General features: G+C 42.7%; 1 protein-coding gene across 1 annotated transcript in view; it reads left to right on the top strand.

The window, feature by feature from the left end:
* LOC132129698 (adenylate cyclase type 6-like) overlaps nucleotides 1-16,166 on the top strand; it is a 74,040-nt gene that overhangs the window by 51,232 nt on the left and 6,642 nt on the right. Inside the window, exons 5-15 of the mRNA XM_059541368.1 lie at nucleotides 5,967-6,088; nucleotides 6,777-6,888; nucleotides 9,318-9,445; nucleotides 10,144-10,302; nucleotides 10,409-10,550; nucleotides 12,433-12,561; nucleotides 12,706-12,734; nucleotides 12,843-12,990; nucleotides 13,702-13,799; nucleotides 14,894-14,981; nucleotides 15,074-15,190. Of these exons, the coding sequence (XP_059397351.1) occupies nucleotides 5,967-6,088; nucleotides 6,777-6,888; nucleotides 9,318-9,445; nucleotides 10,144-10,302; nucleotides 10,409-10,550; nucleotides 12,433-12,561; nucleotides 12,706-12,734; nucleotides 12,843-12,990; nucleotides 13,702-13,799; nucleotides 14,894-14,981; nucleotides 15,074-15,190 (1,272 nt within the window). The remainder of the gene's footprint in view (nucleotides 1-5,966; nucleotides 6,089-6,776; nucleotides 6,889-9,317; nucleotides 9,446-10,143; nucleotides 10,303-10,408; nucleotides 10,551-12,432; nucleotides 12,562-12,705; nucleotides 12,735-12,842; nucleotides 12,991-13,701; nucleotides 13,800-14,893; nucleotides 14,982-15,073; nucleotides 15,191-16,166) is intronic.

The raw sequence follows: 16,166 nt of genomic DNA, 5'->3' as shown, positions 1-16,166 counted from the left end.
GTTCATGCACGCACTGCGTGTGTGACCATGGCAACGCTGCGATCGCGTCTCTCCTTTCTTAAAGGGAAAGGAGCAGACCCCTCTGTCACTACCCGTTCCGGTTTCTCTGTCACGAGCAGAGGACCGCCGGCTAGTGCTCTGGGAGATTTGGAGGTGACAGTGAGAGCTTCTCCGCCAGGCCACGCCCCACTGACCTCTTACCCCTTCCGCAGTGTTTGTCCTGTGCGGCTGCTGGGTGATTTTGCTGGGCTGTCTTATGGCAGTCCCAACGGGTCATTCAGTTTGCCGCCGGGGATCAGATGTCGATTGCAGCATCGGGGATGGGCTGTTGACCTCTGTGGATGAAGATTCGGCGGGGCTGCCCCCCTCGGGTGTTGTCGCCACTGCCGAATTGGACCCAGAGTTGACAGCCGTGCTTGCCCGGGCAGCTGTGAGCATCAGGATGGAGGTGGCCGCCCAGCCCTGAGTGCTCACGGCTGTTTGATTGGTTCTCGGTGTAGAGCGCGGCTCACAACCGCGTTTTGCTCTGGTTCCTTTCTTCCCGGATGTGCATGGGGAAGTGATGTAGTCGTGGATGGCCCCTTTTTATGGCCGGAAGCAGCTCATTTCGTTCCTCCGTCCTCACTACCCTCGATGGTGGGGCAGCTAGGGGTGCGTTGACATTCCCCAGCAGGAGAGTGCGATTGTGGTGCACTTGTGTCCGCAAAACGCCGCCACTGGGAGGAATAGTCCGCGCCTCTCACCCAAGGCCTGTAAGCTGTCGGCCGCTCTCGCTGCCAAGGCTCACAGTGCGGCGGGCCAAGCTGCCTCTGCTCTGCATGCCTTGGCTATCCTGCAAACTCACCAAGCCAAGGCTTTAACAAATGCACGAGGGTAGAACCAACCCGAGGTTGATGCAGGAGCTGCGCATGGCGACTGACCTCCCCCTTCTGGGTGACAGAAGTCACAACGCAGTCCCTCGGGAAGGCGATGTCCACTCTGGTGGTCCAGTAGTGCCGTTTCTGGTTCAGCCTGGTCTGTATGAGAGACATTGACAAAGTGCAAAATTGTTCTCGATGCTCCCATATCCCAGGCTGTCCTGTGTGGCGACGCTGTCAGGGGCTGTGCCCAGTAGTTCCTGACAGAACAACAGCAGACTGAGGCCATACAGCACATCTCGCCACGACGTGATCCTCCGGTTGCCACCATTCCGTCGCAGGCAGTGCCTCAGCCTGCTCGTCGCCGTGGGCGCCCCCCTGCGTCCTCCACACCAGCTCCGCCCCGTGCTGAAAGTTCTTCGAGGCCGGCGCGTCGAGCCCCACGCAGGAGAGTGGCGCCCCCGTGTCACTCCCGGCTGCGAAGTCCTCAAGGAAGTCGATTAAGCGGCCTTGACACTGGCAACTCGGAGATGTGGGGAACTGCTCTTCAGGAGCTGGCGAAGACAGCGCCACTCCTTTCCCCAGAGGAGGGCCGGGTGGAAAATCTTCAGTTTATGTTTCTTTCTGTTCCGCCGCTGGTCAAACGGCCAGTGGCACCCACTTTTTCAAAAAAGAGCAATTTCCCCTTCCTCCGAGTTGCAAGGCTCGTGGATTGACAATGAGCGATGCACAGCCTCCTCACTCTCACCCACGACGCCCCCTTTCGCCAGCGGTCGAGGAGTCGCGGTTCGAAGGGATCCTGGACAGGACCTCGACTGCTTTGGCACATCAACTGTCTGGAGTTGCTGGCAGTGCATCTAGCTTTACGACGGTTTCGTCCACTGTTGCTGGACAAGCACGTGTTGGTCCGCACGGACAACATTGCGGCTGTTTCGTACATCAACCGACAGGGCGGTCTACGATCACGTCGCATGTCTCAACTCCCCCGTCATCTCCTCCTCTGGAGTCAGACGTGGCTCAAGTCGCTGCGCGCTATCCACATCCCGGGGGAGCTCAATCGTGCAGCCGACGCGCTCTCACGACAGCTCACTTTCCCCGGGGAATGGCGAATCATCCCCAGACGGTCCAGCTGATCTGGAGTCGATTCGGGGAAGCCCAGGTAGACCTGTTTGCTTTTCCACGAGTCCTCCCAACGCCAGCTGTACTATTCCCTGTCCCAGGCCCCCCTGGGCACAGATGCACTGGCACACAGCTGGCCTCGGGCTTTACGCAAGTATGCGTTTCCCCCAGTGAGCCTGCTCGCACAGACACTGTGCAAGGTCAGGGAGGACGAGGAACAGGTCCTGTTGGTTGCGCCTTATTGGCCTACCTGGACCTGGTTTTTGGAACTCATGCTCCTCGTGACAGCCCCTCCCTGGTGCATCCCCCTGAGGAGAGACCTTCTCTCTCAGGGGCTTGGCACCATTTGGCACCCGCGTCCAGATCTCTGGAACCTCCACGTGTGGCTTCTGGATGGGACGCGGCAGACCTAAGTGATCTGCCCCCAGCGGTGGTAGACACTATCACTCAGGCTAGAGCCCCTTCTACGAGGCAGGCCTATGCTCTGAAGTGGAGTCTGTTCACGAATTGGTGTTCTTCTCACTGAGAAGACCCCCGTAGATGCCCGGTCAGAGTCGTGCTTTCTTTCCTGCAAGAAAGGTTGGAGCGTGGGCTGTCACCCTCCACCCTGAAAGTGTACCTGGCTGCCATTGCAGCCCATCACGATGCAGTGGACGGCCGGTCCCTGGGGAGGCATGACCAGATCGTTAGGTTCCTGAGGGGTGCCAGAAAGTTACATCCTCCTAGGACACCCCTGATTCCCTCCTGGGACCTCTCTATTGTCCTGGCGGGACTTCAGAGGGGTCCCTTTGAGCCGCTGGATTCAGTCGAGCTTAAGTTCCTGTCTCTCAAGACAGCGCTCCTGATCGCGCTCACTTCCATCAAGAGGGTCGGGGACCTCCAAGCATTTTCGGTAAGTGAAGAGTGCCTTGTGTTCGGGCCGGCCTACTCTCACGTTGTCCTGAGACCCCAGCCTGGATACGTGCCCAAGGTTCCCACCACTCCCTTCCGAGACCAGGTGGTGAACCTGCAAGTGCTGCCCCTGGAGGAGGCAGATCCAGCCTTGGCGTCGCTGTGTCCCGTAAGAGCGCTTCGCATATACGTGGACCGCACCCAGAGCTTCAGAAGCTCTGAGCAGCTCCTGGTCTGCTTTGGAGGTCAGCAGAAGGGGAAGGCTGTCTCTAAGCAGAGGTTGGCCCACTGGATAGTGGATGCCATCGCCTTGGCTTACCATTCCCAAGGCGAGCCGTGCCCCCTGGGGGTGAGGGCCCACTCCACATGGAGTGTGGCCTCCTCCTATGCACTGGCGCACGGCGCCTCTCTGGCAGACATCTGTCGATCTGCGAGCTGGGCGACACCTAACACCTTTGCGAGGTTTTACAACCTCCGTGTGGAGCCAGTTTCTTCCCGTGTGTTGGGTAACAGGTAATTGGCGGGAAGAGCTGGCTGGGTGTCACGCTTGCTGCGCCATTCCCCCTAACATGGGGATGTGAGCGCCTTTCTTCTCCCAGTAGAGTTCCCCGGTTGGCGTACCCTGGTCGAGCATCTTCCAGCACCCTCGGCAGTCAGACTTGGCGGAGCAGTCTGTCGCCAGGCCCAGTACTGGCGTTAGCATGCCCGGAGTTCCGGTCAGCCCCTGTACTGGGCTAGGTGTTCATATGGCTTGGTTCCCTACGGGTAATCCCATATGTGTATTCTTCCACGGTAAGGTTTCCCTCTTGGCAAACCCGTGTCTTCCCTCGGCAGACCCGTTCTGTCAGTCTCTTCTGGCAGCCGTTCCATCCCTACTCCAAGGTAGGACCTGCCTCAGAGACCCCTTCCATATGTAGTACTGCCCCCTGGGTCAGTCCATATCGGTATATCCACATGTGACCTCCCTACGGGTAGGATGTGGTCTCCGTAGCGACCTTTTCCTAGGCTCGCTTCCCCATTGTCTTGCCAGCTGAAAGAACAAATAGGGAAGATTTGAAGCAATCTTTCTCTGAAGGTTGAAATCCCTTCCATTAACTTTATGTGGGCGGAACAGCAGCGTGGCCTTCTCCAGCAGCGATGTACTCACCCTTTGGCCCCTTCGGTACCAAGGTCAGTGAATTTGCGCTGGGGCTGTGGGAAGGTTACGACCTTAAGCGTAGCTTTTGTGGCACGCCAGGGCTTGTCGACAATTTTGCAGCGCCACAGGGTTGTGACGGTGTTCAGGTTGTGGCGTTTTCCATAGGACCCCATATGTCGTTCGACATAACTCGTAGTGACCGACAGATAGGGAACGTCTCGGTTACGTACGTAACCAAGACGTTACTTGTAATGCGTTACCCCTGACATTGATATTAATACTCCTTATATGATATTATGTAAATAATCCAGCACCAGTAAATATCTGGTTGACACTCCAACATAGTAGGTGACAGTATTGGTGAACAGAAAAGAAAAAACAACAACGCAGTATGTAGCTACTATTGCTGCACAAAAATCATCTCGAAGGAGATGACAGACGAAAAAAGTTAACATGCCAGTTTCTGAGTTTTTTGGATTCCGTAAAAAAAAAGATACTCCAGTGTGCAGGAAGTGCCGATAAACTGTAAACATTTATTTATTTTATCTTGTACACTTTTGTACAGCCAAAATCTGTTCTTGCCAATAACAATAACTATAACAGTAACTATTAAACACTAAAACGATAACGGTAATGATGCAAATTTTAATCGTTGCAATTCTGTGAGAATAGTGATCACAGCTATAACAAAAAGGACTGAAATTACTGACAGAATGATTTTTTCCCAGCTCAGGCATCTATAACATCTGACGACAAAACTGCAGAGCATTTTTATAATAAACAGAACAATAATGTGCGTTGGTGTGGATGCCTGTGAAGTTGTGGTTAGTTATTTTTCTCGGTATGAATGGGCCTTTATGCTTACTGTCATGTCTGTGTAGATTTTCTTTATGTTTCATGTTCTGAGTTCATGTCTTTTATTTTGAAGGTTAGCTTTGTTCCATATCCTTAGTCCTCATGTTTCCTTTCCCTCATGTTGCTGTTTCCTGTCTTAATTGTTTTCAGGTGTTCCTTGTTAACTCGTTAGCTTGTGTATTTATAGCCTTCATGTTTGCCTTTTCTCTTGTTGAGCTTTGATCAGTGGAACCTGCTGTTTGTGAATTCGAGTTCGAGTTTGTTGACATTAAGTTCAAGTCATTATTTGGTTCTGTTTATTTTCTGTTTCGTTGACGCTTTTTGAAATAAACTGCACTTGTGTTCAACTCTACTCTCTTTCAGTGGACTCAGCGTTACACTTACAAATTCTCTCTCTGTCTCTGCCTTCATGTTTTGAGTGTGGTTCATAGGCCAAATAATCAAATCACAAAATAAACAATGTTTAATAATAACAATAAAGTAACATTTATTTACATAAGTTTACAAACTAAGACTGAAAAATACCTTTAAAGCATTAATTAATCTTCATTAATGTTACTTTTATCATTTACTAATACATTATTCAAATCAAAAGTTGTATCTGTTAATATTATTTAATGAATCTGAGGTAACACGAACTAACAATGAACAGTTTTTTTTAAAGAGCCACCAAACGGAATCTACTGTTGGAATTTCTTCGAAAAATGACAACATTTGGAAGCCTAGACTTTGTTTCATATCAGAAGCAGCTTGCTCTGTCTTGTCTGTCGACATGATATCAGTGTCCTCTTTGCTCCGCAATGTATTTTTCACTGCGTGAGAACATGACGTGTTTTGAGAGTGCCATGGCTTGTCAAACAGTAACTAAGGAGGGCAGGTCTTTGCGAAGGGTCAATTGCCATTCGATTCTATGTAAAGAATTCCAGAGATACTGTATAATAAACACTGTAGTCCGTGGACAAGCCAATAAAATATATGCACTGGGATGCTGCTGTTTGACAGGCAAGGAAAAACTACATAAAGAAAGGATATTTGATCTTCAGTGAGAAGAGTTACATGGCAGTTTTCTTTCTCTCACACACACATTCCCTCTCATCAATTTTCAGGAACGCCTGTTGCTGTCTGTTTTGCCAAGGCATGTCGCCATGGAAATGAAAGCTGACATCAACGCTAAAAAAGAAAACATGATGTTTCACAAGATCTACATCCAGAAGCACGACAATGTCAGGTGAGCATTACTGTTGTGTGTCAAACTGTGCCACGTTAATGACTGGATTTGATTAGATTGTGAAAAGCGGTCTAATCAAGTGATCTAAGAAAATGTAGGATATTATTGGTCTCTATTATTTTTCCCACCCTCTTGGCCTTAATTAGCGTTAGCTTTTAGCTGAAGTTGCTCACCTGCTTTTTATCATCTCTTGTGGCCTTGTGGCCCTTTCTTTGTTTATTTTTACTCTTTCCATTCATCTTCCCTGTCTCTTTCACCCATTTTGTCTTAGCTCTGGAAGCTTGTAATAGAAACAGTGGGGCTTTTCTTTTGAAATGTGGTCAGCTAATTATGGCGAGAGAGGGAATAGTTAATTATCAGTCAGTAGACTAGCGCTAACCCCGGAAGATACTGAAATGAAGCCACGATTCAATTAAAGCGCTCCACAGCGCCTGCTCTGACAGCCTCAGAGTGAATTTCCCCTCAGCTCAAGGGATTCAAACACTCATACTCTATACTTTTCTACCTACAGTAGTTGTTATGTTATCGACCTCTATGCTTCCAAACATTGGCATGACTGTTTCCTGTGAAATGTTACCAGAGCATTTAATCAATGCAGGAACATTTTAGTTAACTATAGACTTTTATGTTATAAAAGACAAAGCATCAATTCATCCAGTTTAAATCTCTCTCTCTGTGTCTTTGTCAGTATTTTGTTTGCAGACATCGAGGGTTTCACTAGTCTGGCGTCGCAGTGCACTGCTCAGGAGCTGGTCATGACTCTAAACGAGCTGTTTGCCCGCTTTGACAAGCTGGCTTCGGTGAGCACATCTATTAACACATGCCTAAAAGATGTTTCTCAACTGGATCGTTGTTGCACCATTGTCTGTTTACTAATGTAACAACACGAGGTTTATATTTAATATTAGTTCAGCAGGATGCATACAGTTGTCACGTGTTCGTTTAAATGCAATACATGTTTTAACGATCTAAAACACAAAATACATTACTGCTTTGTGAACATGACTACATTTAGTAAATAGCAGCGGCAGATCAGATTTCAACATTGATAATAAGAAATGTTTCTTAAGCATCAAATTAGAATACTATAATGATTTCTGAAGGATCATGTGACACTGAAGACTGGAGCAATGATGCTGAAAAATCAGCTTTGCATCACAGGAATAAATTACAATTGAAAATATATTCAAATAGAGAAGAGTTATTTTAAATTGCAATAATAGTACTGTTTCACTGTATTTTGATTGAAATAAATTCAACTTTGGTTAGTAAAAGATACTTATTAAATCACAGTAGTTTTCATATATAAAATACTGTTGTCAACTAAAATGTCATTATCGTTAACTAATCTAATATTACAGTCAAAGTAAAATTTACCAGAATGAATATGAGATGACAACACATTTACATTTACATTTACATTTAATCATTTAGCAGACGCTTTTATCCAAAGCGACTTACAAATGAGAACAATAGAAGCAGTCAGGTCAACAAGAGAGCAACAACAGTATACAAGTGCAATGACAAGTCTCAGTTAGTCTAGTATAGAACGCACATTGTTGTTTTTTTTTTTTTGTTTTTTTTTTTAATTAAAAGACAAGAAAAGGAAAAGTGCTAGTGTTAGTTGGTTAAGTGCAGGCAAAAAAGATGAGTCTTTAGCTGTTTCTTGAAAATGAGTAAAGACTCAGCTGTACGAATTGAGATTGGGAGGTCATTCCACCAGCTGGGCACAGTCCAGGAAAAGGTCCGTGAGAGTGATTTTGAACTTCTTTGGGATGGCACCACAAGGCGTCGTTCACTTGCAGAGCGCAAACTTCTGGAGGGCACATAAGATTTAACCAATGAGTTTAGGGAAGTTGGTGCCGTGCCAGTGGTCATCTTGTAGGCTAGCATCAGTACCTTGAATATGATGCGAGCAGCTACTGGTAGCCAGTGTAACCTGATGAGGAGAGGAGTAACGTGAGCTTTTTTTGGCTCATTAAAGACAACCCTCGCTGCTGCATTCTGGATCAATTGCAGAGGCTTGACAGTACATGCAGGAAGGCCCGCCAGGAGAGCATTACAATAGTCCAGTCTGGAGAGAACAAGAGCTTGGACAAGAAGTTGGGTTGCTTGCTCTGACAGGAAGGGTCTAATCTTCCTAATGTTGTATAAGGCAAACCTGCAGGGCGGGTAGTTGTAGCAATGTGGTCTGTGAAGCTTAACTGATGATCCATCACAACTCCTAGGTTTCTAGCTGTCCTTGAAGGAGTAATGGTTGATGAGCCCAGCTGTATAGAGAAGTTGTGATGAAGCAATGGGTTAGCTGGAATCACCAGGAGTTCTGTCTTCGTAAGGTTAAGCTAAAGGTGATGGTCATTCATCCAGTTAGAGATGTCACTCAGACAGGTTGAAATGCGAGCAGCTACCGTCGGGTCATCTGGTTGGAATGAGAGGTAGAGTTGGGTGTCATCAGCGTAGCAGTGATAAGAAAAGCCATGCTTCTGAATGACAACACATTTACAAAAAATTATTTTGATGCAAAAAAAAATGTCAACATAAAAACACAAATTATAAAGGTTGTGAAAGGATGAAAAATGTCTAACAAGCATGGACATTTGTCTGTTTTTGGTTTCAAAAAAGACATTATAAATGGGAACTACCTTATAATGTATGATATGACACTTTCAATTTAAAAACTGAAAAATCCATAGCATTATTTTACAAATTATCTATCTTTATTAAAATAGCTATATGCAATATATGCATGGTGCTGTTGCTGTCAGTGGTGGGGTTTTTGTTTGGGTTCACCAGTGGTGTCCACTAGAAGGTCTGATGGGAATCCTGATGGGTGCTGGACGAAATGATGAATGACATCAGCATTTCAAATGTAGCCGTCCTCCAATCACTGAATCATTCGCTATTTTTTTTTAAAAAAACACTTATTCATTCAAGAATGAAACAACCCTATACTTCATGTTGCTCTGCTTTGACTTCTCTTAAGACGTGTTGCTCGCTGTAATCTATGTCCTAACCAATGTGAAAGGTTTCTGCTTGTTCTTTCACTGAAGTTTGATCAGTATTGACACGTTTGCACATGGTGTCACATGCACACACAAAAATCACACACTAAACAGAATGACTACCCTCTTTTTACACCTCAGCGTGAAGCTGCTATCTCCCCAGCTTGAACTTTTTAATTAACTCTGTTCCTTTGTGTGTGTGTGTGTGTGTGTGTGTGTGTGTGCAGGAGAACCACTGCTTACGGATCAAGATCCTGGGGGATTGTTACTACTGCGTGTCAGGGTTACCTGAGCCCAGAGCGGACCACGCTCACTGCTGCGTGGAAATGGGGGTGGACATGATTGAAGCCATTTCGTAAGTCTCACTTAGACATCAGTTCATCTGAACATCAACCTTGTGAGATTTATTTCATATGAACAGTTGTGAGGTTAAATCATCTCCTTTTTGGATGTTGGATATATTAAATGTTTTATGTCTATTTATTTATATGGGATTTGCGGACAAAATGTATATAGATTTGTATGGTAACAAATATTATTTTTATGTTAAAGTGAGACCCTGACAGTTGGGGAAAATGACCTGGTGTTTTTATTATTTAATGTAACTATTCATATTATTTTATAATAGTTGTTATAAGAAGTTTAATAATACTGTAACTATTTATAATTCATTCCACGAATTAGATGCAAATTCATAGATTTACAGTATAGAGCAGCCAGTGTTGTTATTGTTATGTCAACTGAAATAAAGCAAAAAGTTAATATTAATATTAGATGATAAACTTAAACAAAAATAAATATATATTAGAAATTCTGTATCAGCCAACTAATTGAAATAAGTACTAAATATCTAAAACTAAAATGAAAAATTTAATTTAATTTAAAATAAAATAACTAAAAATGACAAAAGCACATAAAATTAAATGACTAAAAAATGTAAAATCAAAAACTGTTAATGAAAGCTAATATGGACTACTAGTATGTAAAAATAATCTTAAAACAAGACTGATTGCAACATGTGATTTATTAATAACATGTTTGTGTTTGTGTCAGCTTGGTGCGAGAGGTCACAGGGGTCAATGTAAACATGCGTGTCGGGATCCACAGTGGTCGTGTGCACTGTGGGGTTCTTGGATTGAGAAAGTGGCAATTCGACGTGTGGTCCAACGACGTAACGCTGGCCAACCACATGGAGGCTGGAGGCAAAGCCGGGTGAGACTCCGACATGTACACACAGCTAGACATTGCACTGGACAGACTGTTTAGTAAATGTAACATTAACAGTGTTGACACAGCTGAACCTGGTTTTATTCCTCAGGAGGATCCACATCACTAAAGCTACTCTGCAGTACCTGAATGGAGACTATGAGGTGGAGCCAGGTTTTGGAGGGGAGAGAAACGCCTACCTGAAAGAAAACACCATTGAGACCTTCCTAGTGTTGGGCTGCAGTCAAAAGCGGGTTAGACACATCATTCTGTGCTGAGTTCATGCAACAACATTTTTAAGATGATTGTGCTATAGCCTTTACCATCTTCAAATGTCACCAACAAGCAAGGCTGCATTTATTCAAATAAAAATACAGAAAAAAAACTGTAATCTTGCAAAATTTTATTACAATATAGCATATTGGTTTCTATTTTAATATCCTTTAAAATATAATTTATTTCTGTGATGCAAAGCTGAATTTCCATCAGGCATTAATCCAGTATAAAGTGTCACATGATCCTTAAGAAATCAATATAATTACTGATTTATTAATAGAATCATCAATGTTTGCAACAGTTGTGCTGACATATATTTTTTGGGAAACTGCGATACTTTTTTCAGGATTCTTTGATGGATAAAAAGTTAAAAAGAACAGCATTTATTGAAAATATAAATCTTTTCTAACAATATAAATCTTTGCTACTACTTCTGAACAATTTAACACATCCTTGCTGAATTAAAGTTTTAATTTCTTTCAAACTGTTGTGTATATTGTAAGATAAAGTTTCTTCCAAAATCTTAAGCAGCAGAACAGCTTCCAAAACTGATAATAAATCAGCATATTAGAATGATTTCTGAAGGATCATGTGACACTGAAGACTGGAGTGAAAATTCAGCTTTGCATCACAGGAATCAATTAGATTTTAATATATATTAAAATAGAAAAACGTTATTTTACATCATAATAATATTTCACAATATTTAATTTTTTCATATATATTTTTTACCAAAGAAACTCTTGTAAAAATAATAATAATAATAATAATAATAAAAATCTTGAAAATAGTTCTGATCCCAAACTTTTGACCACTGGCATATACTGTGTGTGTGTGTGTGTGTGTGTGTGTGTGTGTGTGTGTGTGTGTGTGTGTGTGTGTGTGTGTGTGTGTGTGTGTGTGTGTGTGTGTGTGTATATATATATACACACACACACACACATGTTTGTACTATGTACAGTACAGACCAAAAGTTTGGACACACCTTCTCATTCAAAGAGTTTTCTTTATTTTCATGACTATGAAAATTGTAGATTCACACTGAAGGCATCAAAACTATGAATTAACACATGTGGAATTATATATGGAATTATATACATAACAAAAAAGTGTGAAACAACTGAAAATATGTCATATTCTAGGTTCTTCAAAGTAGCCACCTTTTACTCTGATTACTGCTTTGCACACTCTTGGCATTCTCTTGATGAGCTTCAAGAGGTAGTCACCTGAAATGGTCTTCCAACAGTCTTGCAGGAGTTCCCCGAGAGATGCTTAGCACTTGTTGGTCCTTTTGCCTTCTGTCTGCGGTCCAGCTCACCCCTAAACCATCTCGATTGGGTTCAGGTCCGGTGACTGTGGAGGCCAGGTCATCTGGCGCAGCACCCCATCACTCTCCTTCTTGCTCAAATAGCCCTTGATGCCTTCAGTGTATTATGGGATTTTCTTACCTGCAAAAAACAAAACAAATAAAAAAACCTTTTTATAGTAAAAAATAAAGGATGGTAGAACATTTCTTTAAATATAATCAGTACAGTCAAAATTACTGTGCTGCTCTGAAAAGTTTTATCACAAAATCTCAAATTAAATTGATATAGTTTTAAACTGTAAATAATAATGTTATGATTTGTGATGGATAAATTCATTTGTAACATTTAAAACAATGGATTTTAGTTTTATTGTTTTTTTTGTAACATTTCTTTTTATCAATTTAGACATTTATTAATTATCTGGCATAACATGAAAACCATTTTAATATTTGTTTTGATCTAGTATTTAGTTTAATATCAGTGCATCCTTGAATTTGAATCCTCTCTTTTATTCAAGAGCACAGAACTTTTCCTTTGCCCTTGACTGTTTCAGAAGGAGGAGAAGGCCATGATGGCTAAGATGCAGCGCACGCGGACGAACTCTAACGAGGGTCTGGTGCCGCGGTGGGTGCCTGACAGATCCTTCTCCAGGACTAAAGACTCCAAAGTCTTCAGACAGATGGTGAGACTTCTGTCACCCACTCCCTATGACTCTCTCTCTCTCTCTCTCTCTCTCTCTCTCTACATACTTCTTTCAGTCCTCCTACATTACTCTCATATCTTTCTAACCTTCTTTGGCTCACATTTGTTTCTTGTCTTTGCTCAGGGCATTGATGAAACATCCAGCAAAGACAAGTGAGTGTTTTTTCTCACCTTTTAGGGAATAAATGTAGTAGGGGAAGAGGGAGAAAAGGCAGAATTAGTAATGTGCTTTTATAACTGTTCTTCTGCACAAAAACGCAGCCGTGGTGCTCAGGAGGCGCTGAACCCTGAGGACGAGGTGGATGAGTTTTTGGGCCGTGCCATTGACGCTCGCAGTATCGACCAGCTCCGCAAAGACCACGTGAAGAAGTTCCTCCTCACCTTCCAAACCTCCAGCCTGGAGAAGAAGGTCAGACTCAAAGACGCTGGCTGAGTTTCAGCTTCCCGTCCAGTTTAATGTAGTAGTGCCAGTCATCTAGCATCTAACAGGGTGGATGAGATCATCAGAGATCAAATGTGACCCTGGGCCACAAAACCAGTCTTTAGTGTAAATTTTACGAAATTGAGATTTATACATCACATGAAAACTGAATAAATACGCTTTCCATTGATGTATGCTTTATTTGGAGGAGATACAGCTATTTGAAAATCTGGAATCTGAGGGTGCAAAATAATCTAAATACTGAGAAAAATCACCTTTAAAGTTGTCCAAATTAATTCTTAGCAATGCATAGTAAAAATCAAAAATGAAGTTTTGATATATTTATGGTAGGAAACATGATCTTGATTTAATATCCTAATGATTTTTGGCATAAAAGAAAAATCTATAACTTTGACCCATACAATGTTTTTTTGGCTATTGCTAAAAATATACCCCAGCGACTTAAGACTTGTGGTCCAGAGTAACTCCAATTTCCTGCTTGGTGTTTAAGAAGAAGAAAAGTAGACTGATTTCTTCAGAGTTGTTCAGATCAGATTTTTAACATGTCATTAGGTTAACAGAGTTTTTGGGGTGAACGTTAGACATTAGCTATCAACAATAACTCACACAGCACCCATTTTTAGCACAGATTGGTAAACCAACATATTTTAATATTTAATTTTCTTGTCTTGTTTCTAGTATTCTAAGAAGGTAGACGATCGTTTTGGCGGTTATGTGGCCTGTACTCTGCTGGTCTTCTGTTTCATCTCTTTTATCCAGATCATCATATTCCCTCAGTGAGTGATCAACACACACACACACACACACAAACACAAACCCATATGCTTACTTAAAGGGAAATTCACCCCAAAATGAAATTGGCCTTGCTGACCTACAGAAAGCTGCTTGGTTATGAAGTGACTTCTGTGTGAGCATTACTTTGTGCATTTGCTGTTGGCAATGGCACTAGACCTGTTTTAACCATGCTAATGCTAATTGCTAATGTGACTGCAGCTGAATCCTATTAGAAAACATTGTGCATTTATAAAAATGTTATTTTTAAACTGTTTTTACAAATGAGGACATCCCCAAAAGGAAGGGTGACCATACAGTACATCCTTTTTTTCCCACACACGTCCTGGACAGGACTTCTATATTGCCTCAAATGTCAAGGTTTTGTTTTCCTGATGCTTCTAGTCAAACGCATCTAATATGTACGTGTATTTGCATCGCTTTGACCCACCTTCTCGCACGCAACTGCTGCACATGTTTCGATTCTTACCTTCAGCAAGTATGAAAACAGGAAAACAAAGCCAAAACCTGGAAATTTTAGGCAGTGTAGCAGTCCTGGCCAGAACGTGTCCGGGAAACGAGGACGTATGGTCACCCTTCAAAAGTTTTGTCAGGTTTAGCTCACTTTTGTACAAATTTGTCCCTAATATATGGCTAAGTAGCGTATTTTCCGGACTATAAGTCGCACTTTTTTTCATAGTTTGGCTGGTCCTGCGACTTATAGTCAGGTGCTACTTATTTATCAAAATTAATTTTACATGAACCCAGAGAAATGAACCAAGAGAAATGAACCAAGAGAAAACATTACCGTCTTCAGCTGCGAGAGGGCGCTCTATGCTGCTTGGTGCTCCTGTAGTCTACACTGAAGACATAGAGCGCCCTCTCGCGGCTGGAGACGGTAATGTTTTCTTTTGGTTCTTGGTTCTAAATAAATGCGACTTATAGTCCAGTGCGACTTATATATGTTTTTTTCCTCATCATGACGTATTTTTTGACTGATGTGACTTATACTCAGGTGAGACTTATAGTCCGAAAAATACGGTATGTACACAGATTCACACACTCCACATGAATCTGAAAGCTCCTGTGTGTTTTGCAGTACTCTGGTCATGCTGGGAATATACATCAGTATCTTCATCATTCTTGCCAACATCCTCTTCATCTGTGCCATTTACTCCTGTGTGAAGGTAAGAGGTCTGCTTATGCAGTTTTTCATTCTCTTGCATCTTCTCTTGTTCAAATGTGTACATTTGGCCTTTTTTTTCGCTCTGTTTCGCAGCTCTTCCCTGCTGCTATGCAGACTGTGTCCAAGAAGATTGTTCAGTCTCGCACCAACAGCACACTGGTGGGAGTTTTCACCATCATCCTCGTCTTCATCTCTGCCTTTGTCAATATGGTATGCAGAGCTGCCAAATCACTTCACACAGAACGTTAGTGTGTCTAACACTTAGCTAACTATCTTATTTCTTCCAAAGAGACTGTATGGTCACAAATGTTACTTAAAATACCAATTCTGTCAACATTTACTCACCCGCATGTCGTTCCAAACACATATGACTCTTTCATCTACAGAACACAACATTTTGCCAAATGCCAAATGCCTGTACAATAAAACAAATGACCAGGGTTGTCAAGATCCAAAAATGGCAGTAAAGAGTTAGAGAAAGTGCTGTGTTTATATTGAGGTGACCTCTCCATTTAAAGGAATAGTTTAGCCAAAAATGACAATTTGCTGAGAATGTACACACCCTTTAAAAGGTTAGTCATCGCCAATGACGTCATTACGTCGAGCGCAAAAGAACCGGTGAACCGTTTTCTTCAACCGGTTTATTGAATCGAACAGTCCGAAAGAACCACTTCGCAGAAAAGAACCGAACTTCCCATCACTACGGCAGCATCTTACGTCAGCAACATCACAACATCACAACATATTAAAATATTTCTTGCTCTGAATCTGCCATAAAATAAAAGTTGATCTTTGAAAAGGTGTACATGTGTTATTATGCCATTATCATTATATTAGTTGAAACTGGTCTTAGAACGACAATATTATCGTTTATCGCAATAATTTCTTGGACAATTTATTGTCCAGCAAAATTTGTTATCATGACAGCCCTATGGACAGTATACCGTACACACAGTGTTAATGGAGGGACTGAGAGCTCTCGGACTAAATCTAAAATATCTTAAACTGTGTCCTGAAGATGAACTGAGGTCTTACAGGTTTGGAACGACATGAGGGTGAGTTATTAATGACGTAATTTTCATTTTTGGATGCACTAACCCTTTAAGATGTAGATGAGTTTGTTTCTTCATTAGAACAGATTCAGAGAAACGTAGCATTAAATCACTTGTTAACTGATGGATGCTTT

Source organism: Carassius carassius, chromosome 46, assembly GCF_963082965.1.
Source record: "Carassius carassius chromosome 46, fCarCar2.1, whole genome shotgun sequence".
Classification (NCBI taxonomy): Eukaryota; Metazoa; Chordata; class Actinopteri; order Cypriniformes; family Cyprinidae; genus Carassius; species Carassius carassius.
This window is presented reverse-complemented; position numbering and strand designations above follow the sequence as displayed.